The sequence below is a fragment of the Sceloporus occidentalis genome, unplaced genomic scaffold (genome assembly GCF_023333645.1).
Source record: "Sceloporus occidentalis isolate IW3139 unplaced genomic scaffold, rSceOcc1.0.p SCAF_2, whole genome shotgun sequence".
Classification (NCBI taxonomy): Eukaryota; Metazoa; Chordata; class Lepidosauria; order Squamata; family Phrynosomatidae; genus Sceloporus; species Sceloporus occidentalis.
In genome coordinates, this window is record NW_028316982.1 from 90,635,325 (window position 1) to 90,655,687 (window position 20,363).

General features: G+C 39.3%; 1 protein-coding gene across 1 annotated transcript in view; it reads left to right on the forward strand.

Annotated features, from left to right (window-relative positions):
• Positions 1 to 11,563, forward strand: part of LOC149318671 (kinesin-like protein KIF11) — a 31,958-nt gene extending 20,395 nt beyond the window's left edge. Inside the window, exons 13-23 of the mRNA XM_089508347.1 lie at positions 843 to 1,031; positions 2,638 to 2,845; positions 2,990 to 3,165; positions 4,621 to 4,743; positions 4,938 to 5,096; positions 5,370 to 5,509; positions 6,824 to 7,103; positions 8,246 to 8,468; positions 8,608 to 8,747; positions 8,998 to 9,114; positions 10,904 to 11,563. Of these exons, the coding sequence (XP_089364473.1) occupies positions 843 to 1,031; positions 2,638 to 2,845; positions 2,990 to 3,165; positions 4,621 to 4,743; positions 4,938 to 5,096; positions 5,370 to 5,509; positions 6,824 to 7,103; positions 8,246 to 8,468; positions 8,608 to 8,747; positions 8,998 to 9,114; positions 10,904 to 11,029 (1,881 nt within the window). The 3' untranslated portion in view covers positions 11,030 to 11,563. The remainder of the gene's footprint in view (positions 1 to 842; positions 1,032 to 2,637; positions 2,846 to 2,989; positions 3,166 to 4,620; positions 4,744 to 4,937; positions 5,097 to 5,369; positions 5,510 to 6,823; positions 7,104 to 8,245; positions 8,469 to 8,607; positions 8,748 to 8,997; positions 9,115 to 10,903) is intronic.
• Positions 11,564 to 20,363: the final 8,800 nt, after the last annotated feature.

The window sequence follows — 20,363 nt, forward strand, 5'->3', positions numbered from 1 at the left end:
TGGCTTTAGAGAAGACATTGTATTGTACCATCTTGGATAGAGCTTCAGGGGAGAAGGAAAATGCTTTCCCAATACTTTCACAAGCATGGTGGAAGGAAAGATGACAAAATGGACTGGTACTATGTTTTTGTAGAAGGCAGAAGCAGACTAGCCTCTTGCGCTTGTTCAGCAAAGCCACCACCAATCCTTCCTTCATATTTTTCTCAATGCACAGAAAACTCAAAGAAGGGGTGGCATTTTGTTTACCACCTGGCAAGGGTGTGTGTGTGGAGCCCTGCATACATGCTATTCAGGCGGATAAGCTTTTCTGCTACTCCAGCACCTCATTTACAAGAGTATAGTTTTTTTCTACAAGGATCATCAATTAGGAGAAGAGTGTGTGTCTCTTCCCATCAACTGAAAATGCTAAAGTTTATGTCTGTTCAGAGAGTTGTTTTAAAAATAAATAACTGAAGTAGCTAATGGTATCAGCATTGTGTTACATGGCTTCTTGTGGCCAAGCTATTTCATTGGTGTTGATTGTAAACTCTGTTTAAAACGATGCTAGTGAAATCTGGCTTAAAGAAGTCTGAAGATTAAAAGTCTTTGCTTTTTTATTAGGTATTGGAAAAGCACATACCTTATAACAGATGTTTAGCTTTTTTTTTTTTAAACAACAACACTGACTACATTTTTTATCTTTGCTTTTTAAGTTATCAGTCACTTTTGGGAGCTTGCCTCACTCTGCCAAATAGTGGGGGGAAAACCTTTGTGGTCAAGAGCATACTTTTGGTATTACTCTAATTTATATTAATATTATTTTTAAAATACATTTTGGCTGTTTTGGATTATCTTTAATAAAGGTCACGGAGTTATTCACAGTTCAAAAAAGTGAAATGGAAAGGTGCCAAATAGACCTACAGACAAAGGAAAAAGAACTGGAGGACACACAGAAACACTTGGAGATAACCAAAGTTCGTCTTGTAGAAGAAGAGTATGTGTCATCAAATTTGGAGAATGCAGAAGAAAAACTTCATGGCACTGCTACCAAGGTAATGTGGTTCAATACCTAGATTTTCCCCAGCATTAGCATGGTTAATACGTTTACAGTAACTTGATAATAACTTACACTATTGAGCAGAATTTGAACAGTTGTTAAAATTCTGAATTCAGGTCATTAGTATGATTTAGTTTATGTATGTATATGTGAGAATCCACCTTGTGGAGACAAGGCTCTTAAATGACACCCTCTCAACTTTGTCTTGGTTTTGCTCAGATGGTAGGGCTGGCATTGGTTTGAATGTGTATAGAATACATCTGTACATAGGCCATATTGACATATAATGCTAAGCCATGATTTATTACTACATGACACTGGACAATGGCTAAATGAGTGAACTTTAAATCTTGTTTTTAGACGGTTTGTTTACTAGAGTATCCTTTGTTTCATACATAATGAATGACAGGCCATTAATAATACAAATTAACTACAAATACTTGTTCAATTCCTTTCCTAGCTGCATGGGAGGTAATCATGGAAGTGAAAAGTACATTAGCCTGTGGTCTTTAATGTAGCGCTAAAGCATGGTCTAGCATTACATGAAGAGACTATCATGACCTCTTTTGGTCCCTGGGTTTAGTTTTTGGTATGGAGAGCATGATTTTTGATGCCATGCTTAATAGTGAAAAGCCAGATTTAAATTCAAGCCAGACTTTAATATTAATAGGAAATTGTTGGAAACTCGGGTGCCCAAGCAGTTTATGTCTTCCCTAATTATAAAACTAGACATTTTACACATGTGTAGGGAATGTGTACATTAGGGGGAATGTAGAGCACATTCCTGTTCTGCTTCGACATCACACTCATGGGCTAGACAACAGGTTAATGATGGTGCTTTCAGCTGCTCAAGTGGAGGGGTCTTATGCAACTGGGACTTGTGTTGTATGGATGGAACCCCTAGATGTGAGCAGCTAATCATAGGTAGGCATTGCTCTTCAAATGACTGTGTTCAATGTACCGATATTGAAAGCAAGGCTAATTTATGCCTGTGGTGTTGGCAAGGCTAGCAGAACAGTCCCTCTCCTCCTCTGATATATTATGAGAAGTGTGTGAATAGGAATGTCCTGCACACTGGACGGTGGCTCAGTGGTTAAGATACTGACTCTAGTGATTGTAAGATTGGCAGGTTGTCAGTTCAAGGCCCAAGCATTGTGAGGGAGTGAGCTCCCATCACTAGTCCCAGCTTCTGCCAACCTAGCAGTTTGAAAACATGTAAAAGCGCAAGTACATAAATAGGTACCGTGCTGGCTCTTCAGTTGAGTAACAAAGATGAGTACTGCCCCCTACAATTGGACACGACTAAACAACATTGTCAAAGGGGAAACCTTTAGCTTACCTTTACTTTAGCTTCCATGTTGAGTGGTGCTGGAATGAAACATTTCACAGTGGGGACTGTTCAGCTGACAAGCTGCAAGTCCATTTTCCAAGAGGAGATGGTCTTAGCTCAGAATCTAGTATCAGCTAAAACCTAAACAAGTGTCAAGAACTGTCATCCGTAATTTAGAATTGTTACTCCATGTTCAGGTTGAGTACATCAGCTGATTTCCCCCATTTTTGTAATCTAATACTTGATGAATGACATTTTCTTTCTGTCTTAGCTGCTTACTACAGTTGAAGAGACAACCAAAGACGTGTCTGGTCTGCATGCAAAACTAGATCGCAAAAAAGCAGTTGAGCAGTATAATGCAGAAGCTCAAAAGACCTTTACAGAACATATGAATGCTCTTTTTGAGGAAATGCAGAATTCTGTTAAGGAGAACTATTGCAAACAACAGCAGATTCTAGATTCTTATGTCTTTTCAGTGGGTAAGTGCTTTTGATTAACTTTGTGTGACAATAACTCAAAAAAGTACTTTTAGGATAGGTGAAACACCATGAAATCCTTTAAGACATATTTGTTGCCTGGTGAAAAGAAACTAAATCAAGCAGTAACACCAATATTTGTCTTAGCAGGCGATCTTCTATTTGCCAGCTCTTCAGCTTTTGGAGTTACTGCAGCAACTATAGATGCAGCATTCAGCTCTGTAAAAGAAATGGTTTCTGCTGAAGTTTCCCTAGCTTCTGAAAAGATACTGAAGCAGGAGTCATTGACCTCTCAAAATAAAAATGACTTGCAGAAAGTGATTGTAAGTATATAAGAGCAATATATATTAAAATGACTGAACAGTTATAAAATTACTTTGATGATGAAACATTCTGGGTTTTTGACATGCAAACTTACCTGATCTGTAATAGATAATGGCATTCTTAACTGGGCCTGGAGGAGCCCAGTGTTCAAATGAAGCATTGCCTGACAGCTGGACTAGTACTAGTTTAGCGTTGTTAATTTGGCAAAAGGACAAGGTCTTCAGACTTTTTCTTAGTTACTAGGGATAGTGGTCTAATAGAAGAAGCTAGAAAAGTATGTGGGGTGGATGTTCAGTCACAGCAAAAAGCCAAATAAATAAAGGCCATCATTGAAAACCTTGCCACCTCAGCTTTGCAGGGAAGGCAGATGATATCAGAATATGGAAAAGTTACTTTTTTGAGTACAGTAACCAAAATCTCCCAGCCAGCATCGCCCCTGTGAGCTGTAGCCAAAAGTAGCTTTGATATAGGCATTGTTCCTCAGTTCCTATACCTTATAGAAGATTGATGTAGAACAGTGATGACAAACCTATGGCACGTGTGCCAGAGGTGGCACTAAGAGCCCTCTCTGTGGGCACATGTGCCGTTGCCCCAGCACAGAGTTTGCCAGAGTTTGTTACTAGAAAGCCTGAGGGACACGGTTTTGGGTTGCAGTTTGGGCACTCAGCCTCTAAAAGGTTCACCATTGCTGATGTAGAACCTTCAATCTGTGACTAACCAGATTTCCTAGTCTCTTGGGCTCCCAAGTTTTCAAAGACTGGCATTATCCAATAATCAGATCATATTCTTCCTAAGGATCCCTTAAGCATTAAATCATCAAAAAAAATTGCAGGGGAGTAAATTGCAGCTTGATAAGTTTTAGGTTATTTGTTTATGTAATCAAAGCTGTAGTATATGTCAAGGTCATCTTAAACTATCAGCCAAATCAGATTATTATTAATTGCCAACTCACTCACTGTTTATACTGCATCTGTTGATCCTTCACACCAGTGAAGGGTGAACTTCACTGGTATTTCAGGACTGGCTACCTGTCATCAAGCATGACCTGACATGACAAAGATCTCTTTCACTAAGTCCACTTGTCTTACTGCTGCATTTGTGTGTGTGTGTGTATCTTACTTGAGTTTTATTGATGTTGTGTATCTTATTTTATTTTTGTTAATGCTAACTGCCTCAACCCCCAGAAGTATAACTCCTAGAAATAAACCTTTCTCTTAGCCCCATCATAGCACCATATTCATTTGCCAATATTGGATGCAGTTTTACATTAATTTGGTACTAATACACATTTCAGGGCCTTAAATATATAAGGATATTCTTGTGGGTGTATTTAAAGGTCACTTACTCTAAGCGTTAAAGGCTGTCAATTGAACTAATCATTCTGGGAGAAGTATCTTAATTAATTTAAAGGTAGAAAAAATCTCTGATATTTCATTCACATTTCTTGTTTCTAGGAAGAGCATACATTGGGACTGGACAGAGCACTTAGTAGTCTGTCACCTGTGGTGAAACTCGTGTTGAATATAAATGCTCAACTCCAGAATAATTTAAAGAAACATGCATCCCTGGCAGAAAAGGTAACTAAAAAAAACTGTGTTTGCCCATTTGTCTTATTCATTTTACTCTAGTGAATTAAAGCAAAATTAAGGCAATTAAATATCTCTTTTGGCTTCATGAACTAATACACACCAGACTAGGATAGCTTTTAAAAAGCAAGTAAAATGTCAATGTATTTCTAAATGCTGATGTGATGTCTTTTTCTGATTTAAAGATGATAGCCTATAAAGAAGAAATGACTGCCTTTTTCCAAACCCATTCTCTTGCTTTGAGTAAGCTACAAGAAGACAGTTCCCAAATGTTTTCTCAACTTCAGCATGATTATGAGAACTTGGAGAAACAGGTGGAAGTAGCAAAATTGGCACAGAAAAAGGTATGTCTTCTTTTAAGAGCACAACAAGGAATAGATCATGTCAGGTCTAAGTGGTGCCTGTCAAAACACTGATAATTGTTCATAGATTAATGGCTTGACAGCTTGTGGTGCACTGGTGAGAAGGGCTGGTTGTGTTGCTCTGCATTCCTTTTAAAACTAACTTTTAACACGGGCACAGAGATAGTCCACCTTTGCTTTATGATCACAGTTTTAACTTGGCTAATTTTTGCTAATCAGGTTTGTAACCTCTTTATTTTTCTACATTTATACTAGGGTACAGCCCAACTGATTGCTACTCTGAAGGACCAGTTGAATTTGCTAGATCAAGAAACTCAGCAGAATCTGAGTGAAGTTTTAGAGAAAGGTGGAAGGCTAAAGCAGAATATTGCCACTGCACAAGACAACATAACTGTGTAAGGAAACAAATATCTTTGAAACGCTACTCAATCTTCAGCAGATGTACCTTGTATAATTATCTACATCCTACCTAGTCAAGTTCTCAGACATGGGAGCTGTTAACATTTTTAAAACTTCAGTTCAAAAAATTTCAACATCCAGATATGTTTAAATGCAACATTTAGTCCTATCTGGCCCATTTATTTATTTTAATTTTTTTGTTTTGGTGTTGCATCTATTTGCAGAATTCAAAATGAATTGTTATTGGGGATGCTAATCATATATTTTGTTTCAAAAATTAAGTCAAGGTCACTTTCAAACTATTATTAAATTGCATATTCTGATAGTCTGACACATTTTTGTTACTATGGACCCAGATATTTTATTTAGAGTATGTCTACACTACCATACTTGACAGCAACAAACACTGCCTTAAAAGGTTCTTTTTGAATACATGTATATAGTTTATTAATATGTGTGAGGTGTGCCTTCAAGTCATTTCCAACTTATTTCTCTATTATTTCTTTATTATTATTTCTGACTTATTACCTATCATGGGCTTTTCTTGGCAAGATTTGTTTGGGGGAGAGTTGCCATTGCCTTACTCTGAGGGTGAGAGAGTGTGATTTCCCCAAGGTCAGTCACTCACTGGGTTTTCATGGGTGAGTAGATTTTAACTGGTCTCCAAAGTCATAGTCCTGGTGCTCAGGCCACTACACCATGCTATCTCTTCTGTGTGTGTATCAGTTTAAGCCAATATATCCCTTGTAAAATTAATCCTGGAATGGAAGCTCTGAAACTTAGTAGTGTTAACCCACTTTAACATTTTATCTTTCCAAAACTGCAGTCCTGTAAAGGTGGAGTCCTGTATACATTTACCAAGGAGTAAACCTCACTGAGTTTTATGGTGTTTACTTGGTACTTGACCTCTTATTTGGTCGGGTAAAGGATACTTCCTTTGATATGAGCCTTCTCCATGTAATAAGGTGGCCCAAGATAACTTGTTTCCATTGTTTCACACTACTGATGTGATTGCACTCAGGACATCTGTTTCTCAACTGCTCATGAGACCCACATGTCCTCCATTCTATTATTTGGGAGATCTTTTCCTTCTGTGGTTCTCTGTTTCACGTGTGAATTTTCAAAATATGACACACTGATGTATACATTTACTCACAGAGAGATAGTAGGGATTGTACACTGTAGGTATGGTTTGCACCTGCTGGTTAAATGAATGGTATAAGCCAGTTGAATAATATATTTCGATACATGAAATTCAGATAGCTTCTGGCTAAGCATTTAGATCTAATCTGTTAAATCCCTTTGTATAGGCAAACCACTGGCCTTGCTACCTCTGCAGCATCCCAACACAGCATATTGATCCAGCCTCTGGATGGCTTTTCCCAAGAGATCAGGCAGTCCAGCAGTAAAAATGTTAAGATTCTATTGCAATCTACTAAACACTGTGAAGACTTCGGTAAAAGTCTGGAGCATGTGTGGCAAGAAACAAATAACTGGGGTAAAACTGCAACTTCGAAGATAATCTGCATGGTTGATCAACAGAGTGCCTTCCTTGACAGCAGGAAGGAACACCTACAGAGGGTCTACAAGGTAAATGTGACTGATGACACTTGCACTATCTAGAAGTAACTCTTTAGAGCAGAAGTAGGCAACTCATCACTGTCCATCACTCATCACTACAATTCCTATCATCCTCAGCTGGCATGACCATTAGCGAAAGTAAGAAATTTACAGCCCAACTGGCTTATAGCTAGTTACTACTTGCTTTTGACTTCTGTAGCTTAGTTTCCTCTTACTGTGTTCAATACACATGACCTTACTTTACCTTGTTTGATTGCAAGTATATGCTAGCACCACAAATATTATAATCTAGAAGGTAATTTCCAACTGTGGTCTCATTAACCCACTGAGTTTCCTATAATCTTTCCATGTATTTTTCTAGTTGTAAAGGTTGGTTAATTCTTGAGCAGTAAGTGTGGTATCCTTTAAGAGCTAACTCCTGTTAGGGAAGGGTATGCAATGGTAAGGTGGACATTACCACTGTTTTTTTTACTGCTTCCTTTCTTTTTCTTTAACTTTTAATCAAATTTATCTTTCTCTACACCAACTTTCACTCAGTATCTTAAAGAGTTTTCATACTGCTTACCGTTTAACAGAGAAACTGAAAAATAACTGTTAGTTCACATCCATTAGTGATTCTGTAGAACTGCATAAGCACTTTAAGAAAATAATTGTTAATGTAAGATGAAGCAAGGAGAAGGGGGTAATCTGTATAAAACCAGGTGCTGGAAACAATTTGGCTTTCTGAAAAATGTACTCAGAAACCAGATGTACAAGCTTGAACAGTGGAATTCTACAAAGCATGTTTAACTTTCAGAAATGAATTCTTAGTTTTCAAAAGCTTATTCTTCCTTTTTTCCAAGCTACTTTTTTGTAGTTTGTGCATTTAAGAAAGGAGTTGCCATTGAACATGTTGTGCTATGTCCCCTAAAGGCCATTATCTCCATTAAGCTGGCTATACATTTGTAATCATGCAAGTATTCAAGATGGATACATTTTTCTCTCCTCAGGGATCTGTTTCTTTTTATTTATTATAAATAATAAGTCTGCTTCCAAAAAGAATAGATTCATAAATGGCCACATGGGACCCTAGACTTCCTGTTTTGGACAAACAAACAAATATTTGCCAGGAATACAGGTCTGGTTTCTTAAGATGTTCATCTTGCTTTCAGAATCTGGAAGATAATTGCAATGCATCAATTGCTCAAGTCACAGACCATGTTGACAGGCAAAAAGATGCTCAAGAGACGGTCCTCAAGAGGCTCCTTGACAAGATGCAGAATGATAAGAATGTGCTTATGAAACAGGAAGAGACACTCCTTGAGGAATCAAAACATGGCTTAACTCGAGTTAATGGATTCATGAGAGATGAACTTAAAGTAGATGTCCCAACAGGTATTTGCTGGGGAACAATGAACTATGCAGATATTTGGGGGGAGGGAGGTGAGCCACTTTAAATAAAAATTGAATTTCGACTCCTAAAGGAAATGTTGATTTAGATGTCACTTAAACTGCTTTGGTTTTCCCCCCAAAGGAACTACCCCACAAAGGAAAGATTACTGTTATCCTATAACAGTTGTGAAAACAGAACCCCGTGACGTCTTGCTTGAAAAATTAAGGCAAAAACAGCGGGAGCTCAGAACTGCACTCGTGACTGCAGAGGACTTGGATCAGGTAGTTGTGGAATTTAAATGGAGGGGAAGCAAGCTTTCCTTAATTCCTTTTCCAAAGATGTGATACTGGGCAGTAGAGACATGACTGACTCGCAGAATGTATAAATAGAAATGAAGTTGTCAAAAAACCCAAACCAACCAGTAAGCTTTAGAACAAAACAGTCCTTGGATTTGTGTGATGCTCCTGTAACATTTTGGTAAGTATACATTTAACTTGTAGGTGAGGTTTATATGTCTACTGTGTTCCCTAGGATTCTTTGATGGATGAAGAAGAGATAAGAGAGACCAATCAGAGCCTGTTGAGTGAAAATTCCTACCTTGATGCTAGTCTCTGTATTCAGACAAATGGTGGTGTGCCCTTCTTCCAGGTGACTTCCATATTTTCTTTGGTAGAAACAGAAAGTACAAAGCTACTAACTATGTATTCTGGCAAGAATAACTATAATCAAGAGATATTTGATATGTAGGTAAACTAAAAATACAGATACAGTAATCTCATAATATACAACAGGAGTTGGGAAAGTAGAGCCCATGGGCCAGATGTATCCCCTACAGACCTCCCATCCCCCTTAATGGGGAGGGGTCATTTAGAGTGCCCACTATACCCTTTAGGTCATTCACCAGCTATTAGTACCTCCTGCCTGTCTTTGACTTGGAACAGTTAATACAATGGGACTTACTTCTGTACTGTAGAAAAAATAGATCTTGAGCATAATGTATGAACAAAAAATCCACAGATGGTATGAGTTTGTAAAATGTTTTAGACAGGGTCATGTGAAGTATGGAATGTGGTGCAAGGATACTGAACATGAGTTTTGGAGCTTGAAAAATGATTCTGCATATGAGAAGTTTGGTGCAGAGTATTGCAAACTGCTTGTTCACTTTTTTCTCAATTTTGATGAAAAAAATTGATATGATTTTTTCCCTTAAAATTTGATTAAAATTTCCTTTTCTTTTTCCAAACGCAACCACTGTTGGCTTACAGCCCTCCAGCTGATGGAAAACATAATATTTGTAGCAGATAAGATGCTCTCATCTGAATCCATGAGACTATCCACACATTAATAAGGATCAGGAACTGAATGCAGTGCTTCACTTTGACTTCAAACTGACCCACATGAAACATATTCAAGGGTAGCTGTGTTGGCCATATAGCAAAAAACAATAACACCCCAAATCCATGAAACAGTTATACTTTATTTATTTATTTATTTATTTTTGGCTAACCAAAATGCACAAAATACATAATGCAAGCTTTTGAAGCTTTACTGGCTTCTTCATCAGGCAAAGGTGTTAAAAATCATACAATATGACAGTGTTACAGACAGAAAATAGAAATTTTGCAAGCTAGTTGGAAAACAATTGTTATTGGAATCCTTGAGAATATCTACCTACCATTATAAAAGGCCTTTTGATCTAATCAAGGCCTCTGAAAGGTGGCATGGAATGGACACCAAGCTAATTTTTGGCAATTCCCTTTTTCCTGCTAGGGCAGCTAAAGTCTGTTGTTTCACCCCCAATCTTTCCAGAGGATTGGGGTACCCCTTGGAATGGCATGGAACATAACAAATGAACATTGTATAGGAATAGGGGAGCAATCAGAAGATTGCCACCCACTCCATTTCATGAACAGAAACCTCTACTACATGAAAGAGCAAATAGAGACACCAGTTTGGATAATCCAGCTTTATATATGCAAAAGAATAGATGATAGAATGAATTGTAGTATTTCAAAAACTGCTGGTGATGAATTCTCTTTTCATTGGTCCCCATGTTGAAAAATTGTAAGTAGAAAATCAGCATAGGCAAAGAAACTATTACTGTGCTAAGGTAGTGAACAAACACTGAAATCATCCTATTAGTATTAAGGAGAGCAGTACATTCTAATACCATAATCTGCTGAAAAATATGTATTTCTGTAGATAAATGAACGGAATGACAACACCATGATCCTTTTAAATTTCAGGTGTTTTGGCTGCGATATAAGTATAGTTTGAAGGACAGTGAGATATTTGTGTTTTCTACCTAGGCAGCGAACTGTGTGTAGAGATGTACTTTACAGAATTATGACATCTCCAGAAAATCTAACTGGTAGAGAATATTTTAAGCACTGTTTAAAGTAAAATAATTGTCACTGATGCTCTTTTAACTTTGCAGCATAAAAGGAGTATCAAAAAGGATAAAGAGAACAAATTGGCAATCTTCCTGGATAAGACAAAGGAAGAGGATTCAGCAGATACATCGTTTTCAAAGTCAAAATATCCATTAAGAACCCAGAATTAAGATGTATATTTATGCTTCACATACTCTCCAGTCCTGCATACTGTATCACCTTGAGCTCCATCTATATTGCTGTATATTGCTGGTGTCATATTTTCCCTGTAAAGAGATCTAGTAAATACCTGACTGCTTTTTTATACGATATGATTTCTTATTTTTTGCAGATTTTGAAATTTCATATTTCAGTTCTCTTAAATAAAGACCTTAAACCTATAGCACTGATAGGGATTTTATCCTCCCTGTGAAGAACTGATGGGAACAGAGGATTTCTAAACATGTCCAACATACATGGCTTCTTTGCGTTAAGTGAAAGGTATAACACCTTGTTCTATGTCTTCCAATTCTCTTAGACAAGATAATTGTGTAAAAGTACCGTATAAGCAAAAATGTGGTCTTCTAGATGTTGGACTGCAATTTTAATCATCCCTGACTGTACTGGCTGGAGCTGATGGCAGCTGGATTCTTCACAGCATCTGGAGGTCCATATATTTCCAAACAGTTTTATGATCTTGTAAAATAAAACACATTAAGGTATAAATTCTTTTTGGGCCTGATTCAGCTTCATTGGGTGAATGAAGTGCCATAGTACACAAAGTCATTGTGTTGGGTCCAGACTTAATTATCTGAAAGACCTGTTAGTCTAAGCAGGACTGACTGTGCATCCAACCAGTAGTTTGGTTGTAAAGTCCCCTAGCTTAACAGATCATGGTTAAGTTAAAAGTGACTGTTGGTCTTGTTAAAGTTTGAATTAAACTAAACTTTCTTATTGCATCCAAAGTAGAATTCTGTCTCATCTAAACTAGGATCTCTCTGATCTTGGTTAATGGAAGACATTAAGCCATAGCTCTCTGTTTTGAACATAACAGGAAATGGCTTTAACTAGAACAGGGCTGCAACATAAAGCTAATGTGTTCAGGAAGTTGGCATGTGGTCTATTATGCCACAAAATGTGGCCAGAGGAATTTTTTATAGATGCAAGAAGGTCAGAGCTCATTCATTAGGACAACTTCCCCTTGGAACTATCAATTTGATAGTATATCTGTGGGCACATTACTGTATTTATAGATTATCATGGCTCTCACTGTTTGCATATAAGCCATGAGTTGACAAAGTATGACTCGTGTATTCCATGTAGTCCCCAGTGTGGCCCAAGGCCTCACACTCATTTTTTAATTTTATTTTTTACTGTAGCAGGCATTCCTTCTAGAAATAATGGGTTCCCCTTTCCCTAAATTGTTTAAGGCTTGGGAGGCTCCCCTTCCCCAAACTGGAAGTGATTTCTTATCCTGACATAGCATCAAAAACCTGGCAAAATTGCTCCTCACCCCTATAGGATGCGAGAGTGTTTGTCAGATTTTTACTTTTAATTTTTGGCTGGGAAGGTTCATCTCTTAGGCCAAGCAGAGGAGGCATATGTGGCCTGGGGATGTTCCTAGTAACAAGTCATTCAATTTTGACAGGTCTTTGAGTGTGTCCTAATTTCATAGAGTTGTCATTTGTCATCAATAACTTCAGGTATTATCCATTTGTGGCCACACTCCTAGTCAAATGTCTTTAAGGAGGGCTTGAAAGAAAGCAGGATTTTATTTAGCTAACCATTTTGCTTCACGGTCTCTGATTCGCACAAATGAGTTATCCTGCGCCTGCACAGTGCCTCTGTCAGAGCATTGTAAATCATTCTGAAGAATTCTGGCAGTAGCCCCATCCACCTCTGGCAGCGCTTTATAAGCGGGTTCTTTCTTAAAACCGCAGTGGGAAGGGGCTATCCAGACTGCACCCCTTCTAACCTGCAATAAGCTACTTCATACAGCTTTTGTTGCTGTTTGCTCCCATCCATCTTTGACTATGGAGTACCAGCTAGTTTGTTCAACCAAACTTCTGCATCTACTCATAACTTCTTCAGCTGAAATGTCAGCACCTTCTGCCCAAGAAGCATCTAAGCCCATTTCAAGGATACAGAACCCAAGAGATGTTCCCCTCACTTCCAGCAGAGGTAGCTGCAAAAGGAAAATCATCTATCTGCAACTATGGGAAACTGCAAAGAAGGAGGAGGAGGAAACGTTTCTGAGGATCGCCTCATATGATTCAGCATCCTATCAGGAGATGCCTGCCCTTTCCTCAGATCTTAATTTCCCTTGATGTCATTCCACCTCATTCTAGCCCTATTCTGGAGAGAATGGCTAGAGAGATGGACATGCCCTCCTACAATGAAATCCAAATCATTGGGTCCTACTCATAATGGAAGTTTGTGGACAATTTTTTTTCTCATGGAGGTTCACCATGAGGTCCCAGATGACCCTGAAAACTATAGGCACCAAAGTCACAGTGTGTTGAGGATGACGGATCCATGATCTAACATTCCCTCGCTATTAAAGTAGAAAACTTTGAGAAGAAGCGGGTCCTGAGAAAACTTGGTCTCAGTTCCAACATTTCCTGTATTCGCTCTTTTATAGAGATTTAAGACATTACCATTATTGATAAGACCAGATACTGTATTTGTGCAATCCCCATTATAGATGGGAACTGTATTACAATAATCATGCGGCTTATGAGCACTACAGAAAGCACACACACACCCATTTCTTGCCTTAGTTGCTAACCCCTTCCTATATCTTTGACTTGATGCATTGCACAACCATGGACATAGACCATTGTCTCTTCTGCATATGGAGACACCTCCCCTTTCTCCATGAGCGCTGGTACCATCTCCATAACCAGCCAATGAACCTATTCAGCCTCTGATCCAAACCATCCCAGTTGTCACAAAATGAGAACAGTTTTCTTTCAATCTGTGCTGGTGTGACACTATCCCTGTTCAGAACCCCATTACATCTCCACCTTAGCTTCCTAAAGAGGTTGACAAAGAGACCTCTGCAGAGTCATTGGTGTAGGCATCAGGTCATTCAGCGGTGTAAGATCCTTCCACTTCTTTTGACACCCTGGTAGGAGATCAGGAAACTGTCTCCCTGTCAAACCTTTTCAGAGCAGGGCTGCTCTGATGGGAGGAGGGTTGAACTTCAAAACTCATCCGGCAGTCATCCCTATGTTTCTGATGTGGAAGGTGATGTACTTACTCCTCAAACTCCAGCCAGTTTTCTCCACTTCAAGGAGAATTGAAAATCTACAAGAGCAGGAAGAGGATTGCACTGTATTTTGGAAGCAGCAATCACCAAATTCAATCATAGTTGAAGTAGTTCAATCTTCTATAGATGCCCATGTCGCTCTGGCCAATAAACAGGGTTGTAAGATTGGTGCCATGGCCCACAAGACTTACTCTGCATCAGTCTTATGGTTAGGCTAGGAAACTACCAAGAATTTGGTGCACTACCAACAGTTCCTCTGGGAACTACCTTGATTATCTTTCAGATGATAAGAGAAGGCAACGAGTTTTCCAATCTGGGGCATATAATTTAGCAGTTCAGAAAATTACCATAGCTAAGCATGGAACAGACTAGTACAAAAGCCATGGCTAATGCTATAACCCTTCATAGAAATACTTGGCCCTGTTCTGCAAGTCTTACCCAAGAACTACCATCAAGGATCTCCCTTTCAAAGAGCAAAGGCTGTTCCACTCATCTACAAATGAGAAACTGGAACACAACCAGATGATATCCACTGCTAAAAAGTGTGGCCTGTAGTTGCAACCTGCCCAGCAGTCCAAGTTGAAGTTGTATTAATTCAAGCTATTACTCGCTAAACAAGTATCCCAGTCCTCTCATCTCTGCTCCAGGATATGCTCCCAGGGCTCTTTTTCCTGTTGTTTCTATGGCCAATCGAAACACCGTTCTTCTAGCAACAATCCTCCACATGTCTTCAAGGGTTGTTTTTGACTCCCCTTGACAAGGTGCTACTGGTTTCTCCACTCCATTCCAGAACTGGCTAGCACCATTCTTCTACAGGTGGACCACGGCCACTCTGGATTCATGAGTCCTTTATATAATTCAACAAGCTTAGACAAATAGCCCTTAGTCTACTCTTTCTTTCATGAGGCCCTGCAAGATGTCTGTCTCACCATTTCCTTTCTTCACAATCTGGGCTTCATGATAAACTGGGAATCAATGTGACAAGGTCAGATCCTTTCAGTTGCACTGGGACTTGTGGTCCACAGACCACTTCAATTAAGAAAGGCACAGTCTCTCAGTATCTCATTTGGTGCGTTGCTTTCTCGGCTGGTAGACTAATCTATCCAACATAATGAATAGGATGGCCTTTGCTACCTGCCTCCATTTCTGCTGTTCACATCAGTCACATCTGCTTATGAGGAACACCACTTCATGTTCCCAGCGATTGTTCAGGAAAAAAACCTTTATTTTGTTTGGGGCATTCTTATACTGTATGCCTTTCCTCTCTTTCCTCTCCTCACCAGAATCATCACAAAATAGAAGACAAGACAGACGTCACCGTGATCACCCTGTCATGGCCCCACCAACCATGGTTCTCCACTATCCTCAGTTTGTCTGGTAGTTACTTTCTCCATTCCTTGAGACAACCAGATCTCTCTATGAGTCATGGTGACATACTCTACCCACACATTGCCACTCTCAGGCTAATTGCTTGGCTACTTCATCCTCCTCTTTCCTGTCCTCTGTCTATCAAGGAGGTGATATCCACTCGCTGCAAACAATCATCAAAATGTTATTGTGCATCCAAGTAGACCTCCTGTCCCACCTTTCTGCAGAATGAAGGTATTGCACCTGATGACTTCTCCCTCAGACATGTCCATCAATTCCTGGTGTCTCTGTTATCTCCCTCTAATCTTGAGCACTCCCTCCGTACACTGGACATTATAAAGGCATTCTTATTCTATGTCAATTGAACGAAACACTTCCAGAAGACCCCTTGTCCATTTGTTGCAAAAAGAAAAAGGCAATTTTGTATAAGCAACTCTCCCACTGGGTAGCAATTTACCTTTCTGGGAAACCCCTTCAGTGAAGGGTTAAAGTTCATTTGACTTGAGCAACAGCCACCTTGTGGGCATATCTCAGACAGTTTCTTCTCCTAGAACTATGCCATACAGCCATATGGTCACAGCCACTGATGTTCCTATCTCAGTATAGACTGGATGCTCAATTCTGATCTAATGGGGCTTTTGGCAGGCAATTCTGTCATCAGTCCTGGCATGACCCATTATCCTCAGTGAATTAGCTTGCTGTTCTCCTATGTGTGTGAGTCAGAGACTGCAAAGATGAACAGATTACCTCCTTGTAATTGATTCATCAGTTTTAGTGGCTTCTGAAGATCTTTGTGTAGGTGCATAGCAACACCATACATGTGACTGCACAGATGACCCACTCGTAGCTCAATTATAAGTTGGCAACCTGTTCATTCCCATCACACTTATTTAATATAGAGTAATTGCCAGTGTGAGCTAGTGCAGTGTAGTGGTTTGAGCATTGGGCTAGGATTCTGGAGACCAGGGTTCGAATCTCGGCTCAGCCATGGAAACCCACTGGGTGACCTTGTGAAAGTCTCACTCTCTCAGCCTCAGAGGATGGCAATAGCAAACTTCCTCTGAAGATAGGATCCCCTTAGGGTTGCCATAAGTCAGAAACTAATTGAAGGCACACAGTAACAACAACAGTGGCCAATAGCATGTACTTTGAGATGTGGGTCACCAGCACCTACCCCAATGATTGCAGATCATGTGCTGTTGGAGTTGCAGAGCCCCCCCCCCCCACACCATTAAATGACTCATGTTTTGCTGCAATATGCTGAGAATATAGAGGAGGAACATTTAAATAAGACTTAATTGTGTAGAATTAATACATTTTGAGGGGCAAGAAATTATTGTGTTAGCTGTTCATGCATTTGTATGTCAAAATAAAATGTCTTTAGTACCTTACAGAAAAGGCCACCATTTACTGGTGCTTCAGCCTAAGAAGCTGCCTTCTCATATTTTAATGATCTCTTCTTTGTATGTGTTATGCTAAGGTTTTATACATTCCAAGTTTTCATATGAAATTTCTAATCAACTTGGCTAAAATGTGCTCTAACCTACAGTACAAAGAAGTACAAAATTCTTCAAGAGAACCAGCAATTCACAAATGGCTATTATTAATAAATATTTTAAAGTGCAAGTATAGCAATAGGTATTGTGACATTGTGCAGAGCTGCCAATTGCATAAAATATGTTAACTAAACTTGATTATATTGACTAGAGGATAAGACATCCTTTTGATGTAGAAATGATGCTGCTAGACTTTTAGTGTTAGGGATAATGTAGTTATTATTTTCTACCTTATAAGGAAGGTAGAATGAGTTTTTGCCTCATTAAAGATGGGAAACAGGCAGAAATCTTGTGAGCATTTTTTTTTGCAAGTCTCATTAAACTCTGACTGTTGAGCTGACAGTTGAGTATACATAGGGCTGTCTATTAATTTGTTAATTGACAGCACATGGCTGTTCTCAGTTTATTTGCAATGCTTGTGTTAGATGCCAAGGTTAGTTACACACATATACATATATTAGGACAGTGTTGTTTATGGAGGCCACGAGCCAGAGTATTTCTTAAAACATAATCTTAACTAATCAGGAGCAAACTGTTTGTAGTGTGGTACTGGAACAAAGATAGAATTAGAGAGCTTTTATTTCCACTTCATTGTGGATGAAGTTCACATTGCAGCTGAACCTTTAAAAGTGCATGCTAAACATGAGTGGTAAGGATAAGTGACTTGTGGCTGTTAGGATGTTTGTCTCCAGCCTGAGCCTGGAAATGTTACTTTTTGGACTACAGTGGCCCAAAACCCCCAGCTAGCTTGGTCACTGGGCTTGCACTATACTGTCTCTGGCTTAATTTAAAACAGATGTACGGTACCTCCAGATGTCACTGAATGGCAAGTAGCATCAGCCTTTGGTTGTAGAGAAAATTGTGATGGATGATGGAAGTTACCGTCCAACAACATCTGAACAGATGCTACCTTGGATCCTATCCCAGAAGAAGCGAAGGATATAAATTAAATATATAAATAACAGTTACACATTCCACATCCTTGGATGCTCCATCCATAGGAAACAATTGACAGCACTGTAATCTCTTGTTTGACATAGCAATAACTAAAGACCCCAACTCGATCACATAACTTTGAACTGATCTTCAAGGGCTTGGATGATCTTCTTCTTTTCTTTGTGTTGTGTTAAATGTTCCTGCTAAAACTCATGAACAGTAAGATATACATCACTTACTCCCCTTGTAGTATTTACAGAAAAGTCTGGTGTGCTGTTTTTCTCAATGCTTCAAAGGGAACCATGTTTTGCTTGAAATCTCTGTGCTTTCTGAGACATCTTAGTAAGTTTGTATCCTCACCAACAATGGCCATGTGATGAGCATGGCCAATAAGTCTAATATCTCTGTGTCATCATTGCCATCTGCTTGTTGAGCATTAACACCAGCTGTATTCATGTACAAGATCAAAACTTTCATGAACTTTTATTTATTCTTATGGAGAAAAGCAGCTTGATGGCGTCTGATGATATCATCAAGCAATATGTCACCTGATGTTGACTTGGTTGTTCTATGTGTCTCCTCACCTTTTGTTGTTGGACCATTTATATCTATTAAATATTATTATTGCCTGATTGCCATAATGTGTAAATATCTCCGTATGTCAAGACGGAAGCCAAATGATACTACGTAAGCGAAGATGCCCAGCCACAGCATACTATGTGTTGTCAGGCAACTGATCCTCTCATAGTACATAGGTTTCCAATATCTTCTTTAATACTGATTTGCTGTCGTTTTGCACTGCACAACTGTCATGATACAATGATAAGGGATATAGGCATGGATATATAGGCTCAGGGAAACACTTGGAAGCCAGCTAGGAGTTAAACTGAACCTAGAACTGCGCTCTTGCTATTCTGCTACTTTGCTTGTTCTTGTGTAAATTTAACTGAAAAAACAGTGCCAGTGTGTGGAATAATAATTTATCCCAGTTATTACTTGGCCTCTTGGTAACCATTTTTTAAGAATTTGTGTGTATAGCATACTGAAATGGAGTCTGCACAAACCTAAAATGGAGCACGAGCTTTGTTTGCAAAAAGCAAATATTACCTCTTGGGGCATGTCAGATTTAATGCAAACCTCTACATTTCCATATGTTGACAACAGACGTAGGGGACTCCTGCCAGCTTTGCTGTGCCACCAAAACCACATTTTCCCTTTTAAATCAGCAACGGCAAACTGTAGCCCTCTGGGTGGTTTTTAAACAACACCTCCCATAATCCTCTAACATTGACTATTCTGGGTTGATGGGAGCTGTGGACAAAATAAAATAAAAATAAAAAATCTGGAGGGCCACATTGGTTTACTCTTGCCTTAAAACAAGACTATATTGTTTTTAAGTGGAATGCTTTTCCAGAAGACTTCCTAAATCTACCAGAGCAGGCCTCTGCTTGCTGCCACCTTTTTGTGCTGCACTGATGATAGCAGAACAAATAGCAAATTCCCTTGGAAAAGCATACACAAAGAGGCTTCTCAGAGCTTGGACAGGCTTGAAACAAGCTACAGGCTTTTTGAAAGAAAGACTGTAGTTTGCTTTACTGTTGATGTGCTTCAAAATACAGCAGTATGGCAGGAAATGCAGGGCTGGGGGGCAGGAGAAGCAACAATAATGGACAAAGCATTCCAGTAACTACTAAATCCCATTTGTACAGCACTCTATATGGAGCTGCCCTTAAAAAACAATGACCTGAGTGTTATCAGATGTGTTGTTAAGAGATCATACATCACTTGTCTTGTACCAACTGCCCTGGCATCCAATCAGTTTCAAAGCAATGTTCAATATGTCGTTTTTGACCCACTCAGTGGAAACCCTGCTGTCTGCCTCACCATCCTGAGAGGCTACATTGGTGAGTACATAAGACAGGGCTTTCTCAGTAGTGGCAACTCAGTTGTGCAACTCCCTCCCAAGGCAAGTCAAGCCAGCTCCATCCCTCTTGAAGTTCTAGCCAGCAGAGAAGTCTATACTATGTTTTGCTTGTTTTATTTCCCAGACACTGCTTTTGGAGCCTTGGGCACTAAGAAGCAGTAAACAAATAACAATGACTCAATAGCTATATTTTACTACTGTCCTTGAGGGAAGATAGAGACAAGTAATTAGGGTTCCCTACTGTCGTCTTCTGTGCTATTGCTTCCTCGCCTACAGACTGATACTCTCAGGTCTGGCTTCCTCTCATTACTCCAGTCCCTGTACTCTGTTGCTTTGTCATATAGCTAGCATAGAGCTAGTAGCTAGCAGAATCCATCCTTCTTCACCTGACATGGAATCTCTCTCTTCAATTGTGATGGCCACTGACCTGATTCCATAACCTTCAACTGTCCCAATTTGGCAGGGTCACT